This window comes from Haemorhous mexicanus, chromosome 3 (assembly GCF_027477595.1).
Source record: "Haemorhous mexicanus isolate bHaeMex1 chromosome 3, bHaeMex1.pri, whole genome shotgun sequence".
In the NCBI taxonomy this organism is placed as follows: Eukaryota; Metazoa; Chordata; class Aves; order Passeriformes; family Fringillidae; genus Haemorhous; species Haemorhous mexicanus.
In genome coordinates, this window is record NC_082343.1 from 55,511,973 (window position 1) to 55,532,847 (window position 20,875).

At 43.1% G+C, this 20,875-nt stretch overlaps 1 protein-coding gene across 4 annotated transcripts in view; it reads right to left on the bottom strand.

The window, feature by feature from the left end:
• The window catches only part of TULP4 (TUB like protein 4), a 150,630-nt gene that overhangs the window by 9,608 nt on the left and 120,147 nt on the right, over positions 1-20,875 (bottom strand). For all 4 annotated transcript variants that reach the window (XM_059841900.1, XM_059841901.1, XM_059841902.1 and 1 more), the window contains exons 8-14: positions 12,998-13,222; positions 10,578-10,812; positions 9,944-10,088; positions 8,936-9,080; positions 7,616-7,709; positions 6,159-6,302; positions 116-2,700 (exon numbers count right to left, since the gene is read on the bottom strand). In XM_059841900.1, the coding sequence (XP_059697883.1) occupies positions 116-2,700; positions 6,159-6,302; positions 7,616-7,709; positions 8,936-9,080; positions 9,944-10,088; positions 10,578-10,812; positions 12,998-13,222 (3,573 nt within the window). The remainder of the gene's footprint in view (positions 1-115; positions 2,701-6,158; positions 6,303-7,615; positions 7,710-8,935; positions 9,081-9,943; positions 10,089-10,577; positions 10,813-12,997; positions 13,223-20,875) is intronic.

Consider the following 20,875-nt stretch of genomic DNA (forward strand, 5'->3'; position numbering starts at 1 on the left):
CGGAACAGCTGACACAAGCAAGAGGCACTCTGCAGCATGAGTGACAGCTTATTCCTGGCATAGCTCTCCTACATCCTGGCCCCCATTCCAGCAAACATGTGCCAACCCTCCCTACCTGTCGTCCTTCCAGCTCAATCTGGAAGTTTTTTGCCGACTCCTGGGTCACCCGCCCTCCAAAGTCCAGCTGGTAGACTTGCGTTGCCTCGTTCCACAGCGGCTGCTTGTTGGCCATCACATACACAAAACCTTGGCTTCCCAGTCGCCCATCCTCCTTCTCACTGGCCTTCCGGCACTTGAATTCATCCAGCTCACTGGCTGTCCTCAAACTCCTTTTAGTTTTCCAACCCTTTTTACTGCCCTGGCTCTGGTTCATCAGTTCATCTCCGCTGATAAAAAGCTCCGGCTCACTCTCTGAACTGTCCTGAAACTCATTTGTCTTGTTTAGTTTCTTGGACTTCAGCTGATCTTTTTGGCTCTTGACCTTCTTTTTCTCCCTCCCCAGCCGAGGGCTGGCTATCAGTGAATTGAAATCAGTCAGTGTCCTTGCCTCCTTTTTGACCTTGCCCTCAGTGATAGCCTGCACATTTCCTTCCTCGGCTCGACTGTCCAGGCGTTTCCGGCTCTTCTTGCCAAATTTGTCTGTCCTTTGGGGAACAGGGCTTTCTGTCAAGGAGAGCACCTCCTGGAAAGTGTCTGCCGTCTCCACCATTACCTCTGTGCCCACGTGGCCCTGCAGCTCTGCTGGCGGGGGAGACATCACCGGCTTCTCCACCACGAGGAGCGGCTTGGGGGGCAGGGTGCCTTGGGGGTTCTGTACAGGTGGGCAGGCGCTGTAGGAGCTCCACGGGTGCAAGGCGATCGGTGGCAGCTGTAAACTAGAGCAAGTGCTGCTTCCTGGGTACATGGGCGGCAAAGGGCAGTAGGGGATGTTGGATGAATAACCTGGCTGAAGCACAACTGTGGGCTCCTGCTGTGCAAACTGTGTTGGGGCCAGAGCTTCTTTGGGGGAGCAGGGTGCCTGCATTCCCTGAAGGGGTGGGGCGCTGTAGCTTCCTGGGTAAGGTACTCCAACCCCGTAACTTGTCTGAAAAGTGGCAGTGGGACTGGTTGGAGACTTGGGGGAAACAAATGGCACTCGAGACATATCCAGATGTTGAGCTTGACCAATGATGAGTGGAGGAGGTTTTAGAGGGTTGGGCACTGAGCTCTGAGATGTCCTTTCCTGAGGAACCCATATCTCTTCGCTCACCATAGGATCCCACTGGTACGGCGGCGGCCGTTTTACACTCAGGGTAGCCTCTGTCAAGGACACAGGTACGTGCCGTACCGATTTCTCCACTGGGCAGTGCTGAGAAAGGGCCTCATCCTCCGTGAAAGCGGAGTTGATATAATCCGCTCGGTCACGGGAATTGTCAGGCGGGCTCAGCAAGCTGTAGGAGGACTGGGAGGCCAGAGGCGAAGTACTGACAGAGTGAGCAATGACAGAGCTGTGTTGGGAGCCACTCCCTGCACTCAGATCTGGTCTCATGCCACCAATGCTGGAAGTGCTGCTACCAGCATTGGCACTAGCGATGTTGCCCGTGCCACCAGCGCTCGCACTGCTGCTGCTGCCGGCGCCACCACTGCTGCATTGGCTGCAGGTGTACAAGGCTGTGGGCACTCTCTGCTGGTACTGTGCTGACACAATGTTGCTCTTGGCCTTAGGGGGAAGTTGCAAGGTGGCTCTCTGACCATCCATCAGCTGAGCCATTTTCAGGGCAGCCTCTCTGCTGTTCCTCCGCAGAGTAGCATGAATGATACTGCTGTCCAGCCTCTGCGCCATGCTTCTGCCCTGGGACAGCTGGCTGGCAATGTCGGGGTAGGGCGGCGGGTCCCCGGCTGGGATGGAGTAACGGGGGACCGTGAGCCGGTTCAAGGTGGCGCTGGCACATGGCTGCTGCATCTTCTTCTCGGCAGCCGTGATGCGCAAGGTGGCGGAGCTGCCGGGGCCCGGCAGGGTGTAGGTGCTCTGGGCACAGAGCATCCTGGTGCGAGGCCGGCACACCTCCTCCACGTTCCCGCTGCTGTCGAACGTCGTTATCCGCTCGTAGCCCAGGGGCGTCTGGTAGTGCCCCGCCGGGTAGAGGGAGAACTCGCCCTTCTTGAGGCAGAGATCGAGGGGCGGCTGCGGGGGCCCGGGCGGGGGCGGCAGGGGAGTAGCGGGCACGGCGGGGATGGTGCCGGGGTAGGGAGGCGGCGGGTTCATCTTGTTCAGCTGCAGCTCCTGAGCGGCCCCGAAGATGACGGCGTCCCCTTCCACCAGTGGCGGCCCCGGCCGCGGGGCCTTGGCCTTGGGCGGGGGCTCGTGCTCGCGGTCGGCGTGGTCCCGCAGGTCGGCCAGGGCGATGGCGGGGGGCGCGGGGGGCGGCGGGGCGAGCGGCGGCGGAGGGGGGCGGCCCAGCTCGCCCACGGCCAGCGCCCCCGCCCCGGGGCCGGGAAAGCGGCCCGGAGCCCCTGGGAAGGGTCCCGGCCCCTCGCCGCCCGCCTCGGCCGGCGGGTTTGCCAGCACGTCCAGCTGCACGTTCTGGTTGGCGAGCAGCGACTGCACCAGGCCGATGCTCTGCGTGGGCGACATGGCCTGCGCCGAGCTGTGGATGGGCGCGATGGGGATGTTGACGGTGCAGGGCGGGCTGCTGGCGGGCGCGCCGGGGGCGCCGGGCACTGCAAGGGACAACACAGAGCGTCACCGCCGCCCCGGCCTCCGCTCCCCGCCCCGGCAAACCTCCCCTGCCGTGGCCAGGCCTGGGCCGGGGGCTTGCCCCCGTCACAAAGGGGCCTTTCAAACTATTTACTACCTGTAGGGACTCTACTGCTACCTGTTCCCAAAACCGGTGGATCAGACCTCAGTGGGAACAGGTCTTCAGCACGTCTCCCGTGACCCCCATCGCAGAGGAGCTACTTGTACCAGCTGGTGATCAGCTTTAAAGTCACTTCTTGGGAGTGACACTTCAGAGGTCAAGCTCTGAGCGTGCTTTCAGCCTACACTACTATCCCTATGGGCTGTCACGATATCACTTAGCATTCACTCATCATCACGTTTTAACTGCTTCTGCTCAAATCAATAAAAGTTTTGCTAAATCAGGACTCACTAGTTTTCAGGGAGGGACTTTTGATAGTAAATACAACAAATCAACAAACAATCAAACAAAGCAAACAAGCAAATAAACAAAAGAAGTGGAGGCTAAGAAAGTTAAAGATCCGCACTGAAGACACTGTATAATATCTAGTATAAGGTTCCTCGACTCACTGAGCTGGGGAGAACTGGAGAACACAGACAATAGTTGGCAAAAGCAGAGCATAGTGGGTGACAAACCAACCAGCAATGCAAAAGGAAGGAAGCTGAAACAGAGAGAGGGGAATACGATGGAATGAAATGCAGACAAAACTTTTATAAGTTCTCAGATTTGTAAGGAGAAAATGTGAGGAAATAAATGGGAAGACAAAAAGATTCAAGAAGTGGGTACTGTAGTCAGGGTGACTGCAGCATTAATGTTTGGACAGGCTGAAATCAGAAATGTATAAAGAAGTATATGTATAGGAGGAAAAATTTCCCACATGTGGTGGCATTGAAAAAGGGGAGATTGGCAAGAAGAAATTCTCATAATTTGGGAAGAAGCGTGAAGAGTGCTCAATGTTTGCAGTCCCTTTTGCAAAAAGTGGTTGATTCCAATAGGAACTACCACTGAAAAGCTGGCAGGAGCAGGAAAACTAAGACACTGGATCCAAGTAGAGGTGCAGTAGTCAAGAAGGAACAAAACAGAATTAAGAGGGAAAAGAGTAAATACTATATTAGAACTTCCAAGAATATTGCAAGCTCTTTATTTTTGATTAAACTTGCTGTAAAAAACCCCAGAGAAAATGGTAAGTGAGTTGTATCAGTAGGTTTGTGGAAGGAAGAATCTAGTGTCATGCAATTTTTATCCAGTTTTATATCCATATTTAAGTGGGCCAAATTCTGTGGAGATGTCTGATTTGGAAGACCAGATCACGTAAGAGATCCATTAGTCATGACTCCTCCAAATGCTGCCCAGTTCCTAAATAATTTCTAATTAAAATTCAGGTCATCTACCTATGCCCTGTGATTACATTTTCAGTAACATCAGGCTTTTACCAGCATCAGTCATGAACGTGGGAGGTGTGCAGACAGCACTGGGGCTACACTGGCAAAAACTTGTGGTAGTTCAGTTCATTCCTTTAAGGGAAGACCAAGAGCCAAACTTAACTGACCCCAAGGCAGTTTTGTGGTTCTGTGCTTGGCTGGCAGGCCATGCTTTCACCCTGATGCCTGCAGGCTTAGCAATTTAGCTGCCAGAGCCTGAGGTTTAATTGTTAGCTTGGCTTGAGCAGGCCCAAATGTTGCTGTCATTTTGCCTTATCCAACAAAATATCATTTGTTGTGGTGTTGCTTATTACTCCTGAGTGTTTAAATCCAACGTTTTCTTCATTTCTCCAATGGTTTTTAATTGATTAGTTTGCATACTTTGTAAGTGAAATCAATTCACTGTGCATTTGTCTTGCCAAATCTTTAGTGACCACATTAAAAAACACCTGTCCCAAGTGTACCTCACTATGAACATTGCACTGCCCAAGAGCAGCTTTCTACTGTGTTTTTTTAATCTATCATTATTTACCCTGCAATACTTTTTCCTTAAGTAGATATTTTCTTCCTTTATGTGCAGGCTTTAGAAAGGATATCCCCAAAAACATTTTTGAAGATTTAAGTAGCCACCACTTACTAAATCAGAAATACATTTTCAGAAGAAACTAGAAAGGAAAACATGGACAAGAGGAAAGCTGTTAGAAGGACAGAGTGGTATAATCCTTTTACTGGCCTTCTCAAAGAGCTTTTACAAGAGTCTCTAATAATTTTCTCCCTGTTTATGTACCTGCAATTATAAGCACCATTTCATCTCAGTACAGATTCAACCCCATTTTCAGGAAGAGATGTGAAAACTTTGTATTAACTTTTTCTTTTCTATTTAGTTTTTATATTACTTTCTGACAGCTTGGACCGTGTTTCATAATAGCAAATGCTGGGTGCATCCTATTAGTAATATATATATGGTCACCCATGTCTCAATTATTTTCTTCAGACCCTACAGGTGAGTATCATGTAGACAGAAATTAAGCAAGCCAAGTCCCCCAGATTGTGAAAAAAATTGGCTTAATTTGAAATATACAATATTTCTTTAGAAGTCCAGAGGACTACTCTGATGCTTGGGTCAGAGAAAAGCTTTGCTGCTGTCAGCAGTTGAAACCCTGGTCTGAAATAATGAGAACATTTCCATTTATTTCAGTAGATTTTAGCACTGTTCTTAATTGCTTTGCAGTGCTCACACTCCTTTCTCTTTAAAGGCTACTGGCATGACAGCCACTTCCATAGTTCCAAAAACCAGTGACCAGGCAACAGGAATCCCTCAGTGATATGAAAATTCTGAAAATGTATTAATTTATCTTATTTTCTGTTGTTTATTAATTTTATTGGCATGATGACTTTGTTTTGATTGGAGGAGGTCTTGAGTACTTCCAGTCCTTTCACCTCCCACATCACATCACATCACCTGCACCCAAATCTTCTGCTACCTCAGTGATGTGAAAAATTCTTCCTGATCCTGCTTTGTTTGTTGACTGCTTTACTACTTTAGCCTCTTAGTAGTGATAAAAATCCAAATGAGCATTTATCGCTTCTCAAAGGGTGGCTGAGTTTTATGGGAACCTGCTCTCCAGCCCAAGCTCCTATCAGCTGTCTGTGCTTTGATGCCATCAGGTCACAAGAACAGCCTGTCTGGGTTTCCAACACATTACAGTTCCGTCCTATCAAGATGCAGAATGCAAGGCTTCAGTCTGTGGAGAATTCCTAGCAAACTAAGATGAATTAGCAGACAACTAATTTCCCAATGAACTTGAAACTAAGGAGCTCTTTATGGATTCTATTTTCCACACATCATAGAAAACAATGCCCATAATACATATCTAGCCTTATTCTAACTCAGTTCTACAGGACCCCATCAGACTAAAGGATTTTGATTTGTGTGTTTACCAGAGGGGACCATGACACAACCAACCTGACCTCCATCTAGCTTGACCCATAACATGGCAGCCCTCCAGCTCCTCCTTACCTGGTAAATCATCTTCGTCTTCGCTGAAAACATTTGGATTAAAGACAGGCATGTTAATGTAGTCCATTGAAATCTTCCGCACTTCGGGGAGATATATGGTCATTTGCCTGGGCTGCAGATGCAGCAAACTGGTTTTATATATTACTAGAAAAAGAACATAACAAGAAACAAGAAAGTCTGTTACACAAATAGCATGTAATGCTAAGAAAGAAGCATTTCAAAGCAGACAGAAGGGCTATGAATATTGTTATTTGCTGTATACATGTGCATAGGCAAGCCATTATTTGTCAAGTCCCTATGTAACACTTTGCATAAATGAGATAAAAGAGATTGTTGCTTTCAGCTGTTTCTCTTTAAATGGAAGCAGCATCTCTGTAATTAAATAATTAATTACTTCATCTTGTATTCACATCTATTTTTATGGAAAGAAAATACTTTTTTCCATTATACTTTTGAAACTTTTCACCACAGGATGCTACCAATTTACAGGGGAAAATTGGAAAGCTCTCAGGAAGGAAATCTGCTGATGGTTACCACATACAAAGAAATCCCACTGGGCTCAGGAAATCCCTGGGAACCAAACCACTGGAGACTGGGAGAACATTTGAAAGAAGTATCGCCATACATTCACTCTACACTTATATCCTTCCCTATCTGCCACTGGCAGTGAGAGAATTAGAATGACCTGTTGATAGCTGTCCATATAGCCACAAAAGCTATCCACTTCATTCTGCATCCAGGGCACCTTTATGTACTCCTGACCCAACTACATAATGCAACATGGGACAAAATAAGTTTTCTAAAGAGCTCATTAAACTGCTAGACTTGTGTTAATATTTTAGTTCAGAGCTCAGTTCTGCATGGTGGTACCCTGGTTTTTACCCAGCCTTCTTCCTTCCCAACAGGAAGGAAGAACTGCCCTACCCAGAAAAAGGTTGATGATAGATAACTGCTGCTTTTAATGATGACTACCAGATTACTGATGCTCCAGCAGGAGAACCATGTGATGAGGCTCTGCACTGGCTTGAAGAATCTTGAGCATGAGGCCATAATAGCTTTTTAATATATTTTGTAGCCAAATAAAAATAAAAATCTGACTTAAAAATACTTCTATGGCAGTAACTTAAAACCTATTATTTCTATAGTCCTCTTGCAAAACTCTTTTTTTATTTGTGTGTGTTTTGTTACAATAAACTGTAGAGGTCTGGGCTCAAAGGTTGATTTACTGTTTTATTACAAGTGAGATTTTTAGCATTTTATTGATAGCTCCTTATTGTATTTATAGATTTTAATCTTCTTTAGTTACAGTGAATTTAATAAAATCTAATTCCCACTGTCCACAGAAAATAAGTGTTTTGTTAAGGAAGCCTTTTGATCACTTACAAAAAATCTCATGGTATAAGTTTCTTGTTTATTAGAAAGAAATTGACATGCAAAAAAATCAAGTTTACTTTTACCTGCACCAAGGTTAGTTGGTAGGAAAGCAGCCAAACCCACAATTTTAAATTTGGTTCCCCAGATATTAGATGTGACCTGAGCAAGGTAGTTGTGCTACAAAACAAAAACAAGATCATTTTTATCTGATAAAATCTGTATCAAGCTCTAATAAAAAACTGCAGAGCAATCAAGCTATTGCAAGTGATAATGCAATTTCAGTCTATCTTGTTTTTATTGTACTGAAACAGCCTAAAGTGCCTATGTAGCAACAGTTTTATCCAGTCATTAAGAAGACTCATTCTGATATCTTAACACCATCAGAAATGATGTATGCATCAGCCACAGGGTGATTAGAGCTATTGAAGATCTGAACAACACTTAGTGGAGAACACCTGTTTAGTGAGAACAGGTCTGTTTTCTGGCACTTGCTGCTCCTGCCCAGCAGGACCACGGCTATTCTGTATTTCAGAGAGTGATACACCACTTTATAGAACAAAAAACAAGACAGAAATTAATTACTCATAACAACAAACATATATTCCCCTGGAGCTCCTAAAGCAACTTCCCAAACCACTGTTGCCATGGTACACACATTATGGGTCTGAAAGACCAACAGATTTTTCTCAAAGGCCAGGAGTTATGCTGTTAGTATCAGGAGCAGAATCTAAGCCTCAGGTCTTCTGCTCTGTTCGAAGGGCTTTTGGTCCTAGCTTCATGCAACTGTTTAGAACTTTTCATGAAAAGGAAAAAGAAAAACAAGAGAGCAGAAAAAACCAAGCCAAACAAAAGAAAATTAAAATAACATAGGCTGTTATTAATGAAATATACAACCCAGACAGATCTACAGCCTGCTAAGTTTCATTTAGCCAGAGGACATGAACACCACAAAGAGCACAAAATGGTAATTCCTTTCCTTCCTTCCAATTAAAACTGTTTCATGTTAATTATGAAACAGATCATGTGGTCCTCTGAAGCAAACATTTCCTTATCTCTGCAATCCCTTGCAAAGCAGAGAATTATGGTGGCATTAAGATGGGTCTGAGAAACTGAAGTGTTTTCCCATACACTTTCAAAAAGCCAACAACATCACTTAGAATAAAACCTCTCTCATGGATTCACACTGACAAAGTAACTGGTCCTGGTACTTACCAAACAGCATCTCATACTCCACTGGCACTTTCAAACATTAGTACTGAAATGGAAGATGCAATTCTCTAGTTCTATTTACTTATTGTAATATAATGCAAATTTTCATTGCTGATCATCTGCTCTCTATCACAACATGATGCCTTGTAAAAAAATTGTATTTGAATCAGGTATGGTAACAATGTGCACAATACCTGAGTAATATCTTCTAAAGGAAACTCTCTTCGTGTCAGGCTTGGAGAACCAATAGAGGGTTTCCTTATTGGTAACCTTGGTGATCTCGAGATCTCCTGTGCAGCTCGTGACATCTTTGGAGATTTGCGAGCTTCTATATTGATTCTGCACATAAAGCAATACTTGGAATCAACAATGGGCAAGCTAAAATGCACAAAACTCATGTCTTTGAATGGAAAGATGTAAGAAGAAGACAACTGGTAGGATGTCCTCGAAGTGACTAATAAAGACTGTAGAGCCTACAGGATGGAGAATTATGGGTCAGATTTGAAGATATAGAAGACCTGACACACTTGCAGTAACTCATGCTAGATGCTTTCTAATTAATCTAACAGCTTACAGCAGTTCTGCCAGGTATATCTTCCACTAATCCCTAAAAGGTGTAGAGATGAATGATCTCAGCTATGCAGACTTTGAGCAAAGTCTCAAGAAATGAGAACATGACACCTCAGCTGACAGATTTTCACATTAGTATATACAGCAAACCAAGGCTCCACAAATGTTGTCAGTGCTCCTACCCTTAGCCAAAAGTTATTTCTACCTCCCACTATACAAGGCGGAGTCAAGAATACCAGCTCAAGCACCTAAAGAGTTCACTGGCAGAAATGCAACAAAAAAAAAGTAAAAAACAGTCTGTTTGAAGGACAAAATATATTCCATGGTGGCAAGAGAGAAAGAAAAGGAAAGGTGGGAGAGTTTATAAAATCTTTCTTTGAGACTGCCTGGGAAGAAATTGTTTCCCATTACATTTTGTCCCAGAAATCTTCCCCTAAGTCCAGCTCTATGCCAATCTCTGAGATCACCCCAGAACTGCACCATACAGAGGACCCCAATCTTACAGAGAATTCCTATGTGCCCAAAGGAGTTTACTTTTTCATTTTACAAGGTGTCAAGAGAAGGAAGGAGAGGCAGGAAGGAAGAGAGGCCACTTGAAGAAAAAGAAGAAGAGGTATCCAAGACGTTATTACCTGGGGAGTTTAGGTGATTTGCTAGCTCGACTGATTTTTGGAGATTTCTTTGCTGCCCAGTCATCGCTGAGTTCGATATCGCTGGAGTCAGAGCAGTTGCAGCTGTCAATCACAGTGGAAATCAAGCTGTTTCCATAGATTTCATCTATCAAGACAGGCCCCAGAAAATTTAAGTGCTGCTTCAGAAAACTGGTATAAATTATAACTCTCAGTCATCAGAAGCATAAACCCGATCCACAGGCAGCAGTTGAAATAAAACTTTGCAGAGGAAAATTAAATGCTCTCCACTCTGCCTTCCAACTCCAAATTTCCAACGGTTTGAACTCAAGTGAACATTATTCAGAGGGATGAATAGCATTCAACTGACTTCGAAACTGAGACTAAAGAATATTTTCTGCTAATTAGCAATCTATATTCTATTACTCAGAATACAAGAAGATCTCTTCTGTAAAACAGAAGGCAGCAGGGTATAATTTCAGAAGCTTCTAGGTCATGCTAAAGATTTTTTTCACATCAGAAAAAATATCAGATGCCACCATCCATGTTGCATATATGTATTTTTTAAAACTCCTGAGGATTTAGCGTCCAAAATGTTGCTAAATCACTTTTACACAGAGCAACATTTGAATTGTACCTGCTTTTCCGTCTGTTTTAGGATCCATGATGACAAACTCCGGCCGCAGCTTGCTGATCCGACGTCCTTTCAGGATGGGCACCAGTCCCCCAAGGTATTCCAAGTACAGAGTGTAACAGGGACCACCGACCTCCGGGTCATCCTCCGTCCGCTTCATGGTGCAGTGCAGCCGCTCGTTACCAGCTGTTGGGTAGCTGACAAAATCTCTCATATTGTTTGGGTCTGGGATTGGAGGCTTCATTAAACAGAGGAAGGAAAGAGAAAGTTTTCCAATATTGGTTGGGGTTCTTTTCTGTGGTGACTTAATCCCAACACAACGAACTGAACTTGAACCCAACTCTAATTTGGCAGGTGAAGATTAGTATAGGTTACTTCATGAGTTATGCAGGACCCACATGCAAGACAGAATGGCTGTGTGTTATTTAGTTAGATCAAAAGCAGTTGGACACAGAAAATGAAAACTAAAACTAGTTACATCAAAAAGGAACGTTGAACCTGTGATCAGAGCCAACAAACCTGTCTTCAAGTTCCAGCTCTTATCAGAAACTTCTTTTTGAACTTGAGTAATGTGGTCAAGTCAAGTATCAGAGTATCTTGTCTCCTGCAGGCCCTCGAAGTGAACCTGGACACTCAGATTCTATTCCTGGTTAGTACTGGTACATGCTATGCTACTATGCTACAATGCTGTCAACTCTGGAAGGAGCTTGTACTTTTTATATCACTTCCAAGCACATGTCCCATCCTAGCTGAGTGCCTATTTGTGTGCCATGTAGAGAAATACAAAGCTTGGGTTACTTTGCCCTGCTTGCCAGCACACTGTATTAATCCATGAAAAAGTCAGTCCAAAAGCAGTAGGACTGCTTTTGTCTAGGACAATATAGCCTGTATGACACAAATACTATTAATGTGTGTAAGTCAACAGAGTTTTTTTCAAAATGAAAGTATAAGAAAAAAAAAGTAGGGAAAAAAATAGGCTTCCTTAACCTGGCAAATGGGTACAGGCTGAAGAGTGACCTATAATGTGGTCTGCAAGCTGGAGGGAGAAGAGGAATATTTGCAGGGAAGAGGGTGCCTTGCCTAGCACTGAAGGCATGGTTGACGACATAGGTTCAGTGGGTGACTGGGATGAGCCAGGGTAAAGTATAAGTGCTGATGAGGCTCCAGAAACAGCCATGAAACAGGACAGGCACGTGGCTTCTGGAAATCCCGCTCCCACCTCTCAGCTACGCAGCACCACAACCGCTCTGCATGGTCGCATCTCCTCTAGGAGGTGACACAAAGACTGTTGGCAAGGATGTGTCCCTGCACTGCCCTCCGACCCCCACCAGGGCTCCCAGCCAACTGCTGCCTTCACCCAGCCCATCCTGTCCCCTCCCCTGCCTTCCCTGACAGCCAGGAATTGTCACTGATGCTCTAGAGAGGGGTGGCTCTGGAACAACATGGAAAGCATGCTGGGGAGAATCTCGGATGGAAAGAACTAGAAAGAACTGGAGACTTCTGGCCTGATAAATGCTCTGCATCTTTGGAGATCCAGGAGTTATAGTTACAGCAAGGCATTTATTATTCTTTGACAAATGAAATTATTTACAGTTGCACAAACTGCCCTGATTAGCAGTACCCAATAATTCAGCAGGAACCATGCTGAATTATTATTTTGTAGGCATATTTTTTTCTCATTTAAGCTGGGTCAGCCCCACTGACAACAAATTAGTTGTTCTAGCTCTGCATTGTTTTAACGAGGACCTCTGCCTGAAGAGACTGCTGTAACACATACAAAAAAAAAATCACAAAAATGTATGTTTGAATGTCAAGCATTTACCAGCTAATGCACTGGTTCATAGGCTGCGATAAACAGCTTGGAAATCCCAAGATGTTACTGAGGGCAAAAGCAGGAAACAAACAGGTTGTGCAGATGATTCTGCTGGTGGTACAGGAAAAGGTGTGATACCTGGCTCCTTATTCCATAGCACTGTTGGAGCAGTAAAATTAGCAGAACTCAGTGTTAGTAGAAATGCTTGGGCAGCCCCAGGTCTTAAGCCTAACCTTCCTGGGAATATAAGCACTCATGTGACATGTAGAGGGGCTACAGTTTTACCCCTGTGAATCCCTCCTGTAACTGTGACAGAGCATTATCACCAGCGTGAGCTTCTTCAGAAGTCTTTGTGAGTCACCAGCATATTTTACCCTTCTTAAGTACTTGGAAAGGCCATCTCCATGGAATAATGCAGATCAGCATGTGTGAGCCTTCTTTTCAGATTTTTAATAGGCACCAAATGCATCAGTGGGGTCTTGAAGAGGATACGAAAGCTTTTAAAATGATAAAATCTTATCATTTAGCCATTGCCACTTAGGAGCACCGTGGAGGGGGAAGATCTAGCATCACTTCCCTCTTCCCAATGCACCCATTTCTTTCTTTTTACCTTGATTGTTGGTATGAAGGCAGTGGTGAGGTACGAGCAGAGCCGAGGGGGTAGGGTCAGCTTGCTGATGTCCTTGTCATCCCGCAGGCAGCTGGCGATGGTCTGCTGGCACAGCAGCTGCAGGCTGGAGACCCTGTGCTCCACTCTGACAACGTACAGCGCGGGCCCAGAGGCCATCAGCAGGCGGGAATCCCTGTGACCCCAACAGATGGAGATGATGGGACGCTGCATGAAGAGCAAAAGGATACAACTTCAAAAGATTTTGTGCACAAGAGCTTTTTCCAAGATGGCTGCGCAACAAGTGATCACATGAATTCACACCGATCACATTACCCTAAGTCTTCCAGAAACTTAAAGCGCCCACCACTGCCCCTAGAAGTAGAATATGAACATCTCAAATCATCAAAAACAGTAGCTGATGTTTATTCAGTGCTTTTTACTCAGGATGCTTAAACTCTTCACACAAGGAATCAGCTACCAAATTCAGTACCTAGATAGAATAAGTGATTTTAAAGACACAGGGTGTTGAAAAGTAGGATCTTTTGATGCCCTGTCCAAATGATTTATTCAGTCATCTAATCTGTCTTCACCCACTGGTAACAGCACCTATTTTACAACTGAAAAGTTAAATTATATTTCCAGAGACACTTAAAAAACAAGTGGAGAAAACCCAACCAGCTTTCTTGTTTTGTGCCAAGTCTTCCGCTGCAGTGTCTCCTTTGAACTATTCCCAGAGGAACTGAACTGTGAAAGAGCACCAGGAATGCAACAGAGAATGGCCTTTTGTCTTCTACTTGTCTACACTCAGAAATGTCCAAATCATGACAGTAAAACCAGAAAGAGTCAGGGCCAACTGATAGGAAATGTCACAATGTGGAACAGAATAATGATGATCAAACACTGCTGCTTAGAACATTTGTTTCCTGCTTGCAAGGAGCTCCCTAAACTTTCCTTCTAAATCCCATATTTTCTTGTAAAGTACCAGTCTGTTGTGACCTCCTCCAGCCTTATCATCATTACTTTTGCCCTTAAGTGTTACTTGCACCCACCTGTCATCTCTTGCTTTCTGTGTTACGTGTTACAAAGCTCCTGTATTTGCTTATATACACACACCCTGTGGTATTTCAATCCCATCTGCTACCTCTGTGCAAATAAAACAACACAGAGTAAAGATGAAGCTCTAACTCCATGAAGAATGCTATACAGCAGGTTGTCATCAGTGAAGTACAAAAGATTTACTCCTTTCTGTGAAGGTCTTCCTTGTTTTCACCATCTGTGACACTCAGAAGTTTAAGCAAACATGTTTTTCATCTAAATAATGAACTGTATGAAAAGTCGGGGTATCTTTGGAATATCTTTTCACAAGACACATCAAACAAGAAGACAGGGTCAAGACACCACCAATAAGAGCTTTTATTCACTACTCTATTAGCAGTTAGATAGCAGGGTTAGATCAGCCCAGAGGTTACTCACCTGGTCTGGGAAAAAGCCTGCCTTCCATTTACAAATTCAAGATGATTAAAGGCAACAAACTGGGAAAAGATTGTTTTATGTGACTGATATGAAGCAAATTGCAGCTGGCACAGCACTATGCCAGCATTTATCATCAAGATAAAGCATTGGATGAAAAACTTTTCCACATAAGAGATCTTCCCTATTATGTCACCTTATCCTAGATATGAATTTAAATGAAAATACAGATTTTAAAGTAGGAGGAATGAAGGAACTTCTTCTTAATTACATCTAGGCAATACCACACACACACCTCCACGAAGGCACAAATCTTCAGGCTGACTGATACGCAAATAGAAAGAAGCAAAATGTGAACCTCGTGATTTTCACAGTTATTGCTGAATGCATTTTGTAGTGGAGAACTTCAAAAGAATTGAGAAATCCTTTGTGTACCATCAGTAATTCCACATGGCTTGCCCTAACCATAATCTGTGGGATACAGCCTTCCATTTGAGGAGAGGCCACATGAGGTATCCCCGACTGATTGGTATTTCATGATTTGTGAGTGTAGCTCAGCCCTCACACTGTCTGGCAGCAATGAGACAGTTAAGCTGTTTCCAAATAAATGCATTTGAAAGGCACTGGCAGAAGGTAGGTACCTGCCACACCTATTGTATGACAGCTTGAGAACAGCACAGTAGAAGTGACCCTGATTTTCCCCAAAAGCTGAATCCCAGCATGGACAGCACTATCTACCTGATCACTACTGTGGGATCCAAACTACATCCTGCTGTTCACTTTCCATCAGCTACAGCTTACCTACAGAAACAGTGAGGGGACAAACAGGTATGTGACTCGGCACACAAATGTTCATTTATTGGAGAGACTTTAATGGCAGAAGAGAAGTCGACAATCCCAGGTATCATAATCCCATCCAGCACACCCAAGACCTGATGTGTCATACTGCAGCTATTATAACCCAATATATCACACCCAGGTAGGACATTCTTCACCAAATAGAGTCAAATAAAACCACCTCTTTCCTCAGGTTATTGCTGCATGCAGAGATCACCAGAGGTGCAGATAGTAGCAGTGCAGGAACCTTTGCAACCTAAAACACGGTCTCAAGGGAAAGATTTTTCAGAAGCTTTGAAACGCAGGGTAGGACCTCTGGCAACATGGCACTGAGGAGTAGAAAGTCAGAAGTTGAAAACTTCACCACTATTTCCCTACAGGCAACCATAAATCAGTCACCTTCTAAACTTCTCAATGTATGATGCTCCTATATGCTGTTTATGAATGTATATGCAAACAATATGTGAGTAGGTGGATGATTAAACAAACACACACACAATACCTACAAGTGCTGTACTGTTTGTAAATCATGACATTTCTACTCTTCCATTTGTACAATTAGTCTCCCCACATACCTCATTATGTTTTAATGTTTTCAACCTCAACAAAGAGCACTTGCACCACACCACCAGACATACCTTGCCTTCCTTTCTCTGAAATGGTCAGACCCTTGGTGCTCCTCCAGCCCAGTGTTCAGCAACATTTAATTTACAGTGAAGGGCTAAGACTTCAGATGAGCTTCAAGGAAAATTAGCCTGTCATTACAGGCCTGGAGAAGTAAAAGATTGCCCAAATGCCAGATCTGACCTGACCTTTAAAGTACTGCTCCAATAATATTTTTCAATAACTATGCTTCCTAGTCTTTCCTTTGCTGGACCAGAGATATGAATCAATTACTGCAGCAAGTCAGTTATGAGTTGGCCACAGCTTTCTTTTCAAACCCTACTGAGAAAAAGCAATTGACCTCCAACATCCAACATAAAAGTATTATTCCTCATAAAGCTTCCACTTATTTGCACTGTTTTAGCAAAACAAGGAAGGAAAAAGCTGTTGTATCCAAATGCTGTTGTATCCAAAAGTTGTTGCATCCACCTGTTAAAAAATGAACAATCAGACTCTAGGGCAGAAGAATTTTATTTTTCATGTTTGCACAGTTGGTTTTTTTTTTCTGCTACGAACGAAGAAATGCAGCTACAAATATAACATGAGAATTTCTAATCTCACTTTGCATATAAAAATATCATCAGGTTTTGAAAAATCTCAGCATAAACTGTAAATACCTGAATGAATTCCAGGGTTTAAATACCAACATGTAGCTCTATGACAATTATATATTAGAAACTATTGGCTAAAGCACAAGAAAAAAAATGTTTTAGCAGGAGAAATACTGACTGAAAACACATCTCAACAAGTGACTAACAAGGAGCTCTTTTGCCATTTCTTTCCAAGTGGGCTTGAAAGTGAGCTACACCTACTCAAATCTGTACCCCCAGCTGGGATGTTGATTCCCCTTAGAAGAGCATGCAGGAATGGATATTCCCACTCAAAGTCCTGTGGTTGCTTCTTATGAGTCACTCTGCTGTCTCTATTACAGGAGAGAACACAATAGATACACATTCCATCACTTGTATGCAGTTCAGTCAATGAAAACACTGTTCTAGCTGATTCTTGCTGCCTGCCTTGAGCTCAGAAATCCTGAGCCATGGGGTCTGCCTGCTGCTTGAACTAATCCCTTGTTTGTTGGCACTGGGACTCCCACTGGTAATGAAATAAAAACAGTATTCCAGGGCAGAAAGCCCAGGAACTAGCAGGACTTTTCTCAGGAGGAAGAACACAACTGCAAAATAGTATCCAGTGAGTGGCATGTGTAAGTAGGCTGCCTGCTTGCTCTCACTCCAGACTGCTGATGTGGAGACGCACACTCTTCCCTCTCAGAGACAAGCTGAAAGGTGCAATGGCTGCAGTGCCCACCTGGCTCTTGAGAGCTGTGTGTGCACACACCTCTGTGATGCCACAGCGTGCATGGATGGTGTGGGAAAGCAGCCCTACATTCCCTCATTCTTCTGCTCCTCATATTTACAGTTGGAAAAATATTAACTGCTAAGAACTGATGGAGACAAATGATGAGAAATCTGCCACTGCTGTGGCCTGATATGATTTTTGATGTCATAAACTCTTATTTGATTTGCAGCTGTTTCTTATACCCTCTCTATTTCTACAGTATTTTTTAAGAAGTCAATACAACAAGATTCCATTTTAACAGAAAGAGTTGCTTAGAAAAGTGTCTTCAATTTCCAGTGCTGATCAAAATCCATTCCTGCAGCAGAGATGATCCTGTGCCTATATAAAGAACACCAAGGTCCTTATTGATATACTAAAGCATGTTTCACCAGCTAGTTCTAAACTGCTGGGGTTTTTTTCCTGTAAGAAAAGAAACTCTTGAAATTAAACTCTTCCTGAGGCTTTGTTGCCATCCCATAGCAACTAAATAAAATTGATTTTAGGCAATATAAATGAAAGGCAACATTAATTCAGATGCAACAAACCTGAACACTCTGTGTGAAATAAATGAAGAAAAGTAAGAAAGGTCTGCTCAGCTGAGTAACATAAAAAGCAGCCTCTTCTTTCAGAAGCTTTTGATCTGAATTAAACCTAAAATTGCACCTTCCTTCTCTAGCCTGTACAGAACTACCAGGTTTCTGCAGGATCATATAATCTTAAATCTATTCATTTAGAGGCTGGGACATTTCCAGCAGAGAAGCAGTCTGTGAAATGCTGACAGCAGCAGGTCTGTAGCAAGCTGGTTGCCTTCTCAAAGACTTCTGGAAACTTCTTCCATAAAAATTTAGTCTTTGGTACACCACCTTGAATTCAGTTTAAAAATATGACACAGATAAACGTGGGTTTTTTACATTTAATCTTGTTGTCTATACCACATGTGAAGCTCAGTTCCCTCTCATCCTCCTTCACTGCACTAGAGATGTAATCTGTACTCACACCAGCTACAGAGTGATATAAAACCTTAAAGTCATGTAAATTTACTGTAGAATTAAAGGTGTATGGAGGATATCTGCATTGTAGCTTCTAAATCTGTGCTCTTGTTCCCCTGGTCCTCTCTGGGGTGTATTAAAAAATCATAAAATCTGAAGACGGGACCAAATATAAGCCACAAGACTGAACCACTACAAAGAAAAAAATCACAAGTTTATTAAAGTTGGCAGTTAGATAATGTTGAAGAGATCCTGTTGGTGACTCCTGTTCAAAGTTTAGGATATAGGAAGACATGAAGCATCTGTTTCCAATCAGAAGTGATAGCAGGTAAAGTTAGTTGATATAATAAAGACCTGTCTGCACATTAGAGGAGATCTTCTAAAGTGACAGAACTGGGTTGCAGCATTTGGTAAACAATTTTAGCAGGACTATAAAACAGTCTTAAATGAGTTGATTATTCTCATCCCTGCTTGATGCCAGGGAAACGTTGTGAGGACCTACCAAACAGTGTAAGAAATTAACATCCTTCCAATAAAAACATTATGACCAGCAGGGCAGCCTGCTGTTGCAATCTCATTTTTAAATACTGAAAAAGCAGGACCATGAAAAACCTGGGCATATTTTTGGTACCTCACATTGGTGTTTGTAGTGCATACAAGGAAGGGCATAGTAAGAGGTAAATTTTACAGAAATTGATAGTATGTTTTCGAATAGTCATCAGCTGATCACCAGCCCTTGAAATATGCTCTCTGCACAGAATTCTGTTCAATTTTTGACCAGCCCTTACCGATGCTTTTTCAACTCTTTCCACTCTATTCTGCAGACACATCCTTGCAGGATGCCAGGCTGAAGCCCCAGAGCCAGGAACAGGAGCAATTGCTACACTATCCCAACTCTACCACTCTGTTCAAGAATGCTGTTTTTCAAGCAAAGCTACTGCTTTTATTCCAATACTTCTAAACAAGTGTGATTTCCCTATCTAGAGCTTTATAGTCAGCAAACTAGGTTTATAAACTATAAATTTCTACACTGAAGGTAAAAGCTTCAGAGAGTTAATCAAACGAGACAGAGGATGCCAAAACCACACTAAAGCTGGAGCAGAAGGCAGCAGATGGAACATCTTGACAACAGCCATGACAACAGCCATCACTGAGATGAGTTACCTGCAGTTCCCAAATCTACTCTAACACTGGGGTTTGCAGTGACTTTATGTTCAGTAACATTCTAGCCAAGTTGCATATAAATCCTGTCAGTCTCAGACTGAGTTTTGTTATAAACAATAAAATCTGTTTCCTGACTATCCTACCGAAGACAGGACAGACAAACAGCAGAAACAAAGCAGTTCAGTATATTTTACTGATAAAATTTTCAGACATTTGCTTTGTCAAAGAATTGGGACAGAGGACCACATGGAAAATCAGTTTTGTACCTGTAATCCATTATATTTTATATGGATGGTTGTTTTATTTTTTTCTGACTTTTGTATTCAGAACAACATTCATTTATAATCAACGTGCTTTTCCAGTCACACATTTGCTTCTTCATAAGAAAGTCTTAGCAGACGTATTCAAGATGAGGAAATTCTTTTATTTTTTTCTTTTTTTTTTTTTAAGTTCAGTAAACAGTGATGAATCTTATAAAATCCCATTACAAGGCTGACTGCCATGGTACAGAAAACAAATTAATTTATTCTGATGAATTTGTCATGAGACAAATTACTAGGACCACTGACTCACTCTCATCTTTGCACATTCATCTTTGGAGCACAGGCACAGCATAACAGAAGTTACCAGCAATTTTTTTTTTGCAACACTGGTTTTTCTCTGGCTTTGCCAGTAAACCAAATACATAACAATGTTCCAGCATACCTGTCAGTTAGCTGGTAGTACTGCTAGACCAGCATTCAACTACAAAGGAGAATAAAGTCCACGTGAGCAGACACAGGTGTTCTTCTGAAAGATCACTCACTTCCTCCTGCAGCTGAGTAAATATGAATTTAGATGCACCAAATAAAGAGACTAAACACTGACTAATAAGAGAAGAGGGGTGGCTCTAATTTTAGGTAGGTTTATGCGCACAACTTTTTAATAAACATAAATATATCAGTTTGAATATTATTTTTATCCTAATTTCCAAAGGAAATGAGACTCCTTGATTCTGTTATTAATTGGTGGTTGCCTCTCCCTGACTGTCCTCATCCTTCACTCAACAACCTGGCTTACAACTTCTGAAGTTGGCTTTTAGTCTGCAGTTGAAGCAGTGGGGGAAGAAATCGCCATTACATTAAAATATTGCTATTCCCAACAAAAATAGCAGCTGGAAAGAGCAGAAAGGCTTCTATTACTACTTCCACTATTAGAAATACTGCAGTACAAACTTGGCATGCACCTGTTCTGTGTGACCTCTCAGCTGCCCAGTAAGCACTCGCATAATGGCAGAATAATTAGCCCCCACATCAGGCACAATATGTGCTTTCTCTCAGCTGGTTGGGTGAGGAGAAAGGAAAGAGCTGAAAACATGAAAAGAAGTTGAAGCTACACACGGAGAACTAGAAGAGATGAAAGTATTTAAATGAAGGAG